This window comes from Trichechus manatus, unplaced genomic scaffold (assembly GCF_000243295.1).
Source record: "Trichechus manatus latirostris isolate Lorelei unplaced genomic scaffold, TriManLat1.0 scaffold00057, whole genome shotgun sequence".
NCBI classification, from domain to species: Eukaryota; Metazoa; Chordata; class Mammalia; order Sirenia; family Trichechidae; genus Trichechus; species Trichechus manatus.
In genome coordinates, this window is record NW_004443993.1 from 6,028,358 (window position 1) to 6,041,052 (window position 12,695).

General features: G+C 48.8%; 1 protein-coding gene across 1 annotated transcript in view; it reads right to left on the minus strand.

Annotated features, from left to right (window-relative positions):
• ELAVL1 (ELAV like RNA binding protein 1) overlaps window positions 1–12,299 on the minus strand; it is a 32,890-nt gene extending 20,591 nt beyond the window's left edge. Inside the window, exon 1 of the mRNA XM_004378398.2 lies at window positions 11,433–12,299. Coding sequence (XP_004378455.1) covers window positions 11,433–11,604 — 172 coding nt within the window. The 5' untranslated portion in view covers window positions 11,605–12,299. The remainder of the gene's footprint in view (window positions 1–11,432) is intronic.
• Between the last annotated feature and the right edge of the window lie 396 nt (window positions 12,300–12,695).

Here is a 12,695-nt window from a genome sequence, read left to right on the forward strand (position 1 = left end):
GTGTCTCCGTCTGAAACTTATAAAATTTTAAATAATTTACTTTACATTTTGTTGTTGTTGAGAATATACACAGCAAAACGTACACCAATTCAACAATTTCTATGCATACAATTCAGTGACACTGAGTACAATCTTCAAGTTGTATAACCACTCTCACCCTCCTTTTCTGTTTCTCCTCCATTCACATAAACTCACTGCCCCCTAAGTTCCTAAGTTTTGAGTTGCTGTTGTCAGTTTGATCCCATATGGACAGATCTTAAAAGAGCATAATGCTCAAGGCAAACATTCTTTACTAGTTAAGTTAAACTATTATTTGGTTTTCAGAAGACCTCAGGGAATATTTTCGGTTTAAGGTTTAAAGATTATCTCAGGCAAAGAGTTTCAGGGGTTAATCCAGCCTCCATGGCTCGAGAAAGGCTGGAAATGAACATTCGAAATTCTATTCTGCATTTTACCCCTTTTGATCAGAATTCTTCTATTGAATCTTTGCTCAAAACAGTCAGTAACGGTAGCACCATCCAGTTCTTCCAGTCTCACGTCAAAGGCTGTTAGTTGTTCATGGAGGCAATTAGCCTCACATTCTACTTCCTCCTCCCATTCCTGGCTCTTTCTTGCTCCAGGTGAATAGAGACCAATTGCTGTGTCTTAGATGGCCACTTGCAAGTTTTTAACACCCCAGGCACTATGCAAGGAACTAGGAGGTAGAGCAGAAGCACTAAACAGGACATTATTAAGACAATTAACTGGGATGTTCCATGAAACCAAGATCCTAAACCTCCAAACCAAGGAACTAAATCCCATGACGTATTTGGTTGTAAATAAGTAGCCTCAGTACTCTTTTTTAATTTTTGTTGTTGTTGTTGTAGTAAATACGTTTACCACACAACTTTTGCCAATTCAGCTTTTTACAGGTGTACGACTTACTGACAGCACTTATAATAATTGACTGTGCAACCCTAGTCTTAATCAATGTGATTTTTCCATCACTGTAAACCGAAACGCAAACTCAGTACTCCATAAGCAATAACCTCCCCATTCCCCTCCCTTCCACCCCTGGTAACCACTAATAAACTTTAGTCTCTATACATTTGCCTTTGCGTGTCTTTTTATATGACTGAGGTCATACGATATTTGTCCTTTTGTGACTGAATTATTTCACTTAGTATGTCTTCCAGCTCCATCCATACTGTAGCATGCATCAAGACTTCCTTTCTCCTACTGGCTGAGAAGCCACACCTTGTTTTTGATGACTGTGGCAGTCCTGAGGTGCGCTGGTCAGGGATTTTGTAGACTATCCCCTGGCGCTTTTCTCGTGGTTATGCTGGGATGAAGACCACGGGGTAAAAACGCCCTTCTGATCACATGGCATATAAGATGACCTTTCACTGTTGATGCTGACCTTGACCTCCTGGCTGAGGTGTTTGTCAGGTGTCTCCACTGTGAAGTTACTCTGCTCTTGGGAAGAAGTCACCTTGCACAGCCCACACTTGAGCAGTGGGGAATTCTGCCTCCCCTCCAAGGCAGAGGAGCTACAGAAATGTGTTGGAATCTGCTCAAGCCACTTTCTTTTTTAAAGAAACAAAACCAAAAGCTGACCCCTAGGCCTATATTCCTAAGAAAACACTGTGGGTCTTAGAGGCTCCCGGGCAGCCTGCTGCCCCAGGGCAGCTACTTGGAGGGCTCTGAGCTCTCGACCAAGGGAGGGCCTGGGAACAGGGGAGCTGGGGGCCGAGAGCACTACTCCCGGCTCAGAGAGCTAGGAGCGGCTCCAGGGTGGGGCCCTGTGGGGTCCGTGCAGATGCTCCAGCTACAGATGATGGACCAAAGGACACAGAATGTCTGTGATGTGGGTTTCTGACCATGACTCCAGTCTCGTGCACACCTGCTCTCACCTCCTCTCCACCTCCTGCCGTGCCCAGGCCATCAGCCTGTCCTTGTCAGCCTGAACCCTGGACGCAGCCCGCCTGCCTCTCTCTGGCCAGTGCCACCCACCCACAAGGCCAGTGCCGATCTGGACCGTCTGTATCCTTTGCTCCTAGTTGTCTCAGGTGGGGAAACCAGACAGCAGTGAGCACACGGCCCCAAACCTGAGACCTCTGGTCTCTGCCAGGCCTCCAGGAGCCTTGGGCCTTGTTCCTGTGTCTCCAGCTGTACCTGCTTCCTCCTTCTGACCCTTCACCTCCCAGAAGCTCGGTGGCCCCGTTGGGCTGCCCTGGGGTGGACGCTGCCACCTCTGCTGGCACCAAACCAAGCCCGTCCACGCCGTCCTTCGTGCTGAGCCCACGGGCAGTCTCAGACTCATCTCCCCACACTCTGCTGACCCACTTGAAATGCCACCTCCTTCGTTATGGGAAACCCCACTGTTAGGGACTACTGAACTGTGTCTCCCTAAAATATGTGTGGGAATCCTAACCTCTCTACCTGTGGATGTGACTGTTTAGAACTAGGGTTTTCTTGGTTAATTAGATCCTACCAGAGCAGAGCAGAATCTAAATTTAATCATTTCTGAGTTATAAACACAGCAGCTTAGACACAGAGGCAAGACTGAGCACACAGGAAGACGGATGCTGCTCAAGGATGGTGTACAAACCAAGGAACCAAGGAACCAGGGCTGCTGACAAGGAGGGACCGGCGCGGCCACGACCCTGATTTGGGTGCTTAGCCTCCGGTCTGCGAGACAATCAATTTCTGGTCTTCAGAGTGACTCCCTTGTGGGGTTTGTGTTACAGGCGCCCTAGGAGACTGAGACTCCCAATGTTCTCTCGCAGTGGGTCTCCCTCCCCATCCTCTCTCCCCAGTTGTCTGTCCTCAGGTTCCCTGTCCTCAGCCCATTCCATCGAGATCCATGTTCCCTGAGGCCTCGCCTTTGGCCCTTGTCTCTGCCACACATTCTCCCTGGGTGATCTCCTTGAGCACTACGGGCCTGTCCTGCCTCCTATGGCTGTCACCCCTGTCCCCAATACTCCTCTGCCCACCCTCCTCACTGGTCCGACACATATGCCAGGCCTGGGTGGAGCAGTGATGATCACCATGGGGGACAGGTTCTGCCCTACTGAAACCCACATCCCAGTGGGTGGGTCAGACAATAAACCAGCAGGAAATTAATTCACAAAATCGCGGGGTAAGAGCTACAAAGGCCTCAACATTGTGTCGTGAGCGGGATTTTCAGGATGCAGCCCACGACAGACAGGGAGATCGGGGGGCCTGAGAAGGTGACATTTGAACACAGACCTCAGGATGCCCAGGGGTGAGCCAAGAGCAAGCGCCAAGTCTCTGAGGTGAGAGGGCTCTGGTATGTTCCAGGAATCAAAGGCCAGCGAAGCTGGAGCAAAGGTAGCCCAGTGGGATGAGCTGGACGAGGAGTCGACAGTCGGAAAAGCTCCCTCCAGGGCTGGGTGGAGAGTGGGCTTCAGTGGGGGGCTTGCGAGCTGCTCCAGATGGGAGGTAAGGGCAGCTCACATCAGGGCGGGCAGCAGCAGGAAGACCCCAGAGGACCTGCAGATGGGCTACTGGGGGCGGGGCAGAGTTCCCGAGGGGCTGAGGCCCCTGAAGTACCAGGAAGCAGCTCCCTGGGGGGGCAGGCCCTAGTGAGTCTGGGACTGGGTGGGAAAGGGTCTCTCCCACACCCCCCTGGGGGCTTGCCCTATCTTCCCTCAGTCCCTGGAGGGTACTTGAGTGGCAGAGGGTAGGAACAAGGCGGGGGGCACTATTCTCACCTGCTAGGTGAGACCATGTACTAAAAATCGCTTAACACACACAGAGCCTGACACCCCTGCCCCCCCCCGGCACCATGTTTCCCGCTCCTTCACTATAAACCAATGCTTCTCAACCTCGCTGCATCAGAGCCACCGGGGGAGCTGTTTAACACCATGCACCCCCAGGCCACACCCCAGCCTAGTGAAATCAGAATCAGGAGCAGACCAAGTTACTGGTTCTCAGAGCAGGGTCCATGAGCCGTCAGCACCAGGACTGCCTGCACAGAGGTTAATGGTGCAGCCCCCTCGCTCCCCGCACCCTTAAGCCCCTGGAGTCAGCAGGTCAGCAGCCTGGGAATCTGCATTCCTAAGCTTCTTGATGATGAGTCTTCTGTCCTCGAGACGCAGAGAGTATGCTAGAGCCTTTAGGGGAGGTGGGGTTCAGCCTGAAGGAGGGGGAACAGAGGCCTTAAGGGCTGAGCTCAGATAGGGACAGTCCTGTGCTGGCTGCTGTGGGCTGGGGTGATGGGGCTGCCCAGAAACAGGGTGAAGGGGTGGGGGGAGATGAGGAAAAGAGGAAGAAGGAGAAAGGGAGGAGAGAGACAGAGGGAGGGATGAAAAAAATGAATAAACCCAGCCAGGTCTCTGAGGCTGTGGTATTTCCCCGTTATAAGAAGAGCACCCCCTGCTGGCCACAGAGCAGCGGTCCCCAGCTCTGGTTTTCCAACGGGCTGGCATCAGCATTGCCCTCCAGGCAGGTTCAACACACAGGTTAAAACACCCTAGGCAGTTGCTGACTCACTTACTTTGGACATATCATCAGGAAAGGTCAATCTCTAGAAAAGGACATCAGTTGGTAGAAGGCCAACGAAAATGACAGAAACCCTCCATAAGATGGACTGACACAGTGGCCACAACAAAGGACTCAAGCAGACCAACAATCATGAAGATGCTGCAGGACCAGGCAATGTTTCGTCCCTTTGTACATGGGATCAACATGAGTCAGGGAACAACACTGAGTCCCTGACTCAGAGGGTCTGGATAGGGCCCGAGACCTGCATTTGCCCAAGTCTTCAGATGTGACTGCCAGTTGGGGACGGCAGTCTGTGAACCACCACTGCCTGGGAGCGTTATTTATGCCCCATCAGGCATCCCCTTGAACAAACGTGGTCCTGTGCTCTTGCATTTCTAAACCCATTTCTCTCCTTTAGATGAGTTAGGTCTTACATCCGCAGATCCAAGTAGTTGGAAGAGATGTTTTAATCCCTTTGTGCTCTCTGGACTGGAACAGCCCATGAGCAAGGCCCCCTTTGCCACCTGAGAGCTGGGCACAGTTGAGTTCTTCCTGTCAGGGGCTACAGGGGCTCAAGGGACGATGTCACCAAGGGAGAGAAACAGGGTCATGGGGGACAAGCAAATCAGTTAGGCAATAAGAAACAACAAACACCCCAAAAGAGAGAAAATGGGCAAAGGACAAGAAGGGGATTTTACAACAGAAGCAGCAAAAACAGCTGATAAAAAAATCCAAACTCATTGCCTTTGAGTTGATTCCAAGTACTGGTGACCCCATGTGTTATAGAGTAGAATTGTTCCATAGGTTTTCTTGGCTGCGATCTTTACAAAAGCAGATAGCCAGGCCTTTCTTCCAATGTGCTGCTGGGTAGGTTCGAACCACCAACCTTTAGGTTAGGGTTGTTGTTGTTGTTATTGTTAGGTGCCACCGAGTTGGTTCCAACTCATAGCAACCCTACGTACAACAGGAAGAAACACTACCCGCCCGTGCACCACCGTCACGACCACTGCTATGTTTGAGCACACTGTTGTAGCCCCCGTGTCAATCCATCTCGTCAAGGGTCTTCCTCTTTTTCACTGACCAACTGCTTTACCAAGCGTGATGTCCTTCTCCAGGGACTTGTCCCTCCTGATAACATGTCCAAAGTATGTGAGACAAAATCTTGCCACCCTTGCCTCTAAGGAGCATTCTGGCTGTACTTCTTCCAAGACAGATTTGTTCGTTCTTCTGGCAATCCGTGGTATATTCAACATTCTTAGCCAACACCACAATTCAAAGGCATCGATTCTTCTTCGGTCTTCCTTATTCATTGTCCAGCTTTTGCATATATACGAGGCGACTGAAAGTACGATGGCTTGGGTGAGGCACACTTTAGTCCTACTTAGGTTAGTAGTTGAGTGCAAACCTAAATACATGAAAACAACGATTAACATCAAAGAAATGCTAACCTCAACAACGACCAGACGCAATCTGTCGCTTCCAGATTGGCAAGGTGAGAAATCACACCCAGTCTAGAAGCTGGCAAGAGCTAGGGCAGAAGGACTTGCCCACAACCATGCCCAGGAAGGTCCAAGAGGCGTATACACTGCAGAACCCCTTTGGAGCAAGCTGTCGATCTGTAACAAAAGCTTCAGAAGGTACACGCTCTTGGATTAGCTGGTTCATTTCCAGGAAGTTATTTTATGGAAATAAACAGTGAGCAGAGCACAGATTTGAGGTAGGATATTTACCTCGGTGTGAGGTGTGACTTGTAATATTGAAAAATGGAAACCATGTGAGTATCTATGGTGCTGCTGGGAGCTCAGGTACACCCAGACAACAGTATACCATGCAATCATTTACCAAGAGGAGTCCTTGGGTGGTGCAAAGGTTAACTCACTTGGCTGCTAACCAAAAGGTTGGAGGGTCGAGTTCACACAGAGGCAAGGCCTCAGAAGAAAAGCATGGTGAACTACTTCTGAAAAATCAGCCAGTAAAAACTCTATGGAGCATGCACAGGGTTGTTATGAGTTGTAATCAACTCAATGGCAACTGGTTTGGTTTTGGTTTTGTTTTTTTCCCTCCAAGAGTTCTATCAACCTACTGGACAAGGAAATTCCAACTGCAGGGCAGTGTGGGGAACACCAGGCTGCAGGTCTGCCCGTGTGCTACGGAAACCCAAGAGAGAAGTGCCTAACATTGACTGGGCCAGGCCAGAGAAGGCCTCTGAGAGCTGCAGGTTCTACAGCAGGTGAGGGGCGGGGTCACACGTGGACTGTTAAGAGACCCCTTTGTGGCAGTGAGGAGAATGGTCTGGAGGGAGCAAGGGTGGAAATGGGTGGCCTTCCAGGAGGCTAGTGCAGGGGTGCAGGCCAAGGACTACGGTATTCTGATATAGGGCGGGGGCAGGGGAGATGGAGGAAAAGGCATGGACTGAAGAAGCATTCAGAAGGACCAGTGCCAGGGATGCATGTCAGAAGTCACTCTCGGATTCCTGTTCAGGTCATTGCTGAGATGGGGACACAGGGCAGCAAGTGGCAGGCTTGCAGAGAGACTGGAAAGACAGTCTGGAAAACACTGAGTTTAAGCTGCTGAGGGGTTTGGAGCTCAGGAGAGCTTTCTGGTCTAAAGAGAGGTGGCAAACTGATGGGCAATGTAAGCTGCAGTGGGAAGTGAACCTGCATACCCAGAGTGCAGGCTTGGGAAAAGGAAGGGGACTAGGGAAGCACCCAGAGGAATGCCTGAGTAAAGTCTGGGAAAAGGAGGAGGAGCTGGCAAGAGAGACAGAGCACGTCTTGTCTCAGGGTAGGAAGAAAGCCAGGAGCGTGTGGCTCATGAAAGACAAGGGAAGAGGATGTTTCTAGAAGGATCTGAATTTGACAGCTCTGTGAGTGGGGGAGGGGCAGGGCAAGAGCTAGAGTAGTGGTGAACCCGGCGGGCGATTCTGCCCCAAGAGGGACACTTGGCCATATCTGGAGATATTCTTGGCTGTGATGACTGGGGGAGGGGATGCTACTGGCATCTGGCGGGTACATGCCAGGGATGCTGCTCAACATCCTACCATGCACAGGATGGCCTCCTCAAGAATTATCTGGCCCAACAACAAAGACAAACAACCCAATTTTAAAACAAGCGAGCACTTGAATAGACATTTCTTCACAGAAAACATACAGATGGCCAAAAAACGCATGAAAAAATGCTCAACAACATCATTAGCCACTGGGGAAACGTACATCAAAACCACAATGAGATCCCACCTCACACCCACTAGGATGGCTATTACCTTTAAAAAAAAAAAAAAAAAAGGAAGGTAACAAGTGTTGTTCAGGATGTGGAGAAACTGGAACCCTTATCCATTGCTGGTAGGATTGTAAAATGGTGCAGCCCCCGTGGAAAACAATTTGGCGGTTCCTCAAAAAGTTAGAACTACCACATGACCCAGCAACTCCACTCCTAGGAATATACCCAAAAGACTCTTGAAAGCAGGGACTCACACAGATACTGCACACCAACGTTTATAGGAGCACCATAGCCAAAAGATAGAAACAATGCAGATGTCTACCAACAAATGAATGGATAAACACAATATGGTCTATCCATACAATGGAGTATTACTCAGCTGCAAAAAGGAGTGAAGTTCTGATACATCCTATGACATGGATGCACCTTGAAAACAAGCTGAGTAAAGGAAGCCAAATACGAAAGTACTCTATCATTCCACTTACGTGAACTATCTAGAATAGGCAAAGGCATAGTGACAGAAAGTACAGGTTACCCAGGGCTGGGAGGAGGGAGAAATGGGGAAATACTGTTTAATGGGTCCAGAGTTCCTGTCTGGGGAGATGATAGTGCTGAAGATTGAACAACTTTGGAATGTAATTAATGCCACTGAATTGTACACTTAAAAATAGTTAAAATGGTAAACTTTATGTTATATATAGTTTTACCACATTAGGGGAAAAAAAAAAAAAAGAGAGAGAGAAAACTATCCAGTCCAAATGTCAACAGTGATGAGGTGGAAGAAGCCTGAGCTAGAGGAAGTCATGGCATCCAGAAAGGACTTCTGTAAAGGCAGTGGAGACTAGACCGTGTCAGGAAGCTGACAGGCGGTCCTGGAGACACCCAGGAAGAAGAGCTGCTCGACAGCCTAAGGTTCCTGAGAGGCTAGGAGGGAAAGGGTCCACGGTGGTGGTGAGGATGGCTGTTATTTTCTCTGTAAAGTAGGAGGGGGTCATTGGCTGAGACTGAAGGATCCCTGAGGAAGGGAAACACATTGTGGTGAACCAGATGTCCTGTGGCGAGAGCTGAGTTAGGTGGGGAATTTGATTGACAGGTGCCTGTCGGCTGGGATGCGAGAGACTGCCTCTTGGTGGGCGGACAGCCTGAGCTCTGGCTGGGAGGAAGCGCTTGAATGAACGTCCCCACAGATGGGGTTCTGCCAGAGCGGTATAATAAAAGGACAAAAGGGCAGTGAAATTTCAGGCCATGGCCCAGGGACGGTCAATGAAGTTTTCACACACTGGTGGCAGAATGAAAGAAGTGACAATGCAGGACGTTTTTCAGAAAGCTACGTTCATTCAATTTAAAGAACAACTTGGTGGTGCAAAGGGTTAAGTGCTCAACTACTAACTGAAAGGTTGGTGGTTCGAACCTACCTAGTGGCACTGTGAAAGAAAGGCCTGGCAATCTGCTTCTGTAAAGATTACAGCAAAGAAAACCCTATGGAACAGTTCTACCCTGTAACATACGGGGGTTACCATGAGTCAGAATCGACTCAACAGCAACAGGTTTGCTGGTTTCTGTATCTGAACTGAAATGATTTCCAAATGACACTTTTGCGGCTTTCACCAGTTCTCAAAACCAGTTCCCTCTGGACAGATCTCACCAAATCTAAGTGTTCCTATTAACATAGCTCACATTCCTTTCAAGAGCACAACACAGGAACAGACAAAGAAGCCAGGCCCTGTGAGAATGCTCGCAGAACTGGACTCCAATGCTGGGGAGTATCAATGGGGGCGAGAATCCCCTCCCACCAAAACCAAAAAGGAGAAGACTTGTGAGCAGCACAGGAGAATTTTAAAAGCCCTCTAAACAAGGACTCTCTTATTCAGGATGGTCTCCTGGAACAGACCAGAGACAGTGGCTTCTAAAACATCTGAACACTGTTCCATATTGCATATTATCGAAAAAAAATACTGCATATTATCAAAAGTTCCTATTTAGAAGATGTTTGTTAAATCACACAATCAGAGGGCTGGGGAGAGTTCTTAAAAGGCTTTCGGGGTCAATGCCCCCATTTGATCACTTAATTCTCTGTACAGCTCTGCCCGGCAGCCAGATAGCCTGTACAGGGTAATTGTGGCAACAGGTGCACTCACGTTTACCAACAAAATCCTCAATGTTGATGAAGCAGGACGACAGGTACATGGTGTTCAATATATCATTCTATTTTTATGAATACTTGAAATTTTCCAAACGTTTTTCACTTTAATTAGTTTTCAATGTAGGAAATCAGTCCCACAAGCCAGAGTGGCAGCCAGAGCCTCCCCCCAGAGGACCGCCCATTCCTCGGCTTGCCGAAGCAGTGCAGAGAGGAAGGAGGAGGAAGATGAGAGCTCCCCAAAATGTTAACCCTGCAGAGAAAAGAAAGGAAGAAATGCTTTGCAGCACCTGGTCTTCCTACGGTTTCTCTAGTCCTTGAAAACATGCTCTCAGAATGGATGCTGCCCTACTCGGATAGCTTTGCCAGGTACCAGGCTGTTATGGATTGAATTGTATCCCCCAAAATAGGTGCTGGAACCCTAACCTGTGGGTGTGATCCAGTTTGGAAACAGTTTTCTTTGTTATGCTAATGAGGCAGTATCAGTGTAGGGTGGGTCCTAAACCTAATCCATTCTGAGTTATAAAAGACGAGACTGGATACAGACTTGAGAACAAACTGGGAAGACAGACGCCATGTGAGGATTGTCTCTAAGCCAAGGAACCAGAGAATGCCCAGGGCTACCACCAAGGAAGGAATCAACACAGCTGAGACCCTGATTTGGACTTTTAGCCTCCAGACTGTGAGAAAATAAATGTCTGTTCTTTAAAGTCATCCACTTGTGGTACTTCTGGGTGACTAAAACACAAGCCTTCTACAAAACCGTTATGATGCTGGGACTCTCAGGATGAAGGAGTCACCACCTCACTTTCTGGAGGGAAGCACTGAGGCTTAGAGAGCTGAATGACTCTCCAACGCCGCACCATGACCTATTTGATGATTCACAGCCCTGCTTCTGCCTCCCCAGAGTTCAAGCTCAGTGTTGCAGAAATTCAAGTCAGTGGCACAACAGTAAACAGCCAGAGTTGCTCAAATCTAAGGAAGAGTTCTCGCTGTTCTGCCACAGGCCTGGCCAAGCATGGGGCCTGAGAAGACGGAGGCAGACCTGCCTGTGCCTGCTCTGGGCAGGGTGCCTGCCAGGGCATCTCCCTCCCGGGGTACTCTGCTCACCCCTCTAGCTCTCAGAGCAGTCTGTTTCTGGGGTCTCCTCACTCTTCTGCTCCTCCTACCGTCTCATTCTGTACACACTCTCATCTTACAATCAACTTTTTCTCTTTTGAGAACCAACTAGTTGCCGTTGAGTCGATTCTGACTCATGGCGCCTGCATGTGTGTCAGAGTAGAACTGTGCCCCGGGGCTGATTTTTCAGAAGTAGATTGCTAGGCCTTTTTTCTGGGGCACTGTGTGTGGACTTGAACCACAAACCTTCAGTTAGCAGCCGAGCACATTAATCATTTGCACCACTCAGGGACCCCAATCTTATACTAGGGCAGTGGACAAACAACATTTGAGATAAAAACGAACTTCACCACCATCATTTCAGCGGTGCACCGAGGGATGCTGCAGTCACATGCCAAGAGTACGTTGCTCAGCAGGATGGACACCAATAAATACCCTTTGTACCAGAATGCCTCAGTTTCTTTACCTGCTACTTTATCTCGAATAAGTTTTGCGGATTCAACTTCACCAATACTGCTGAACAGACTTCGTAGCTCATCCTGGGTCATATTCTGAGGGAGATAGTTGACAATTAAATTCGTTCTCCCGATATCATCCCTGCAGTCTTCGGCCATGTGGTCTTCATAACCATTAGACATGGTATTTTTTTAAAAAATCTGCAAAGGAAAAAAAAAATCAAGTAAATTCTAAATGTTCATACTGCAGTGTAGTAAAACAAAACTCACTGCTGCATTTACACAAAACTTTTTCTTTTCAAAATGACAGATTCAACCACTTCAGCTAAGAGGGCTTCAAAGAAACCTACAAACCATTTCAATACCAAAGCTCCTGTAAAAAGGGGTTGGGTGGTCTCTCAAGAGCTTTCCAAATATTTCTTATGGCTTTCTCTTGTCTCCACGTCCACTACTGATTTCAGCTGGATAGTGAGGGGCCTGCGGCGTATGTCCTAGCATCCCAATTCCAGATACTGGTCTGTCATCTATAGGCAAGCCACAGCCATCAGACCCAGTCACCTGCACCCTTTTATTCCAATAGACATAGTGACAGAGGTGGGAAAGAGATTAGGATTTTTCTGCCTGTTCAGGGAACCCAGTCTTCATTACTGTAGGTTTTGGGATCCTTTAGTGATCTGCAGAAGTCTTTACTTTCAGTGACCAAACATCCAGCCCACTGAAGTTTCAGAGAAGAGTCCAGATCAATGAAGCTGAGAGCACCCAGACCAACCCCTGTTCTGAAAGTACAATCTCACTGGGCATGCAGCTGCCTAATCTAGCAGGTCCGTCCACCCATCTGCCCCTCGTTGTTGTTAGCTCGCGTTAGCCCCCTTGAGACTCATGGCGACCTCATGTACAACAGAACGAAATGCTGCCTGGATTGGACTGCTGTGATCCACAGAGTTGTCTGTGGCTGATTTTCAGAAGGAGATCACCAGGCCTTTCTTCCTAGTCCATCTTAGTCTGGAAGCACCACTGAAACCTGTTCAGCATCATAGCCACATGCAAGCCTCCACTGACGGACGGGTGGTGGCTGCGCTTGAGATGCACTGGCCAGGAATCGAACTTGGATCTCACGCGTGGAAGGTGAGAATTCTAACACTGAACCAACATTGTCCTCTGCCTAATCTAAGAGGTCTATCCACCTGCCTGCCCTTCACCTGTCTCAAAATATGCAGTCTGTTTACTTCCATGGGTCTGAAACGTCATCACAGAGAAAACGTTCCTCCGGCTCC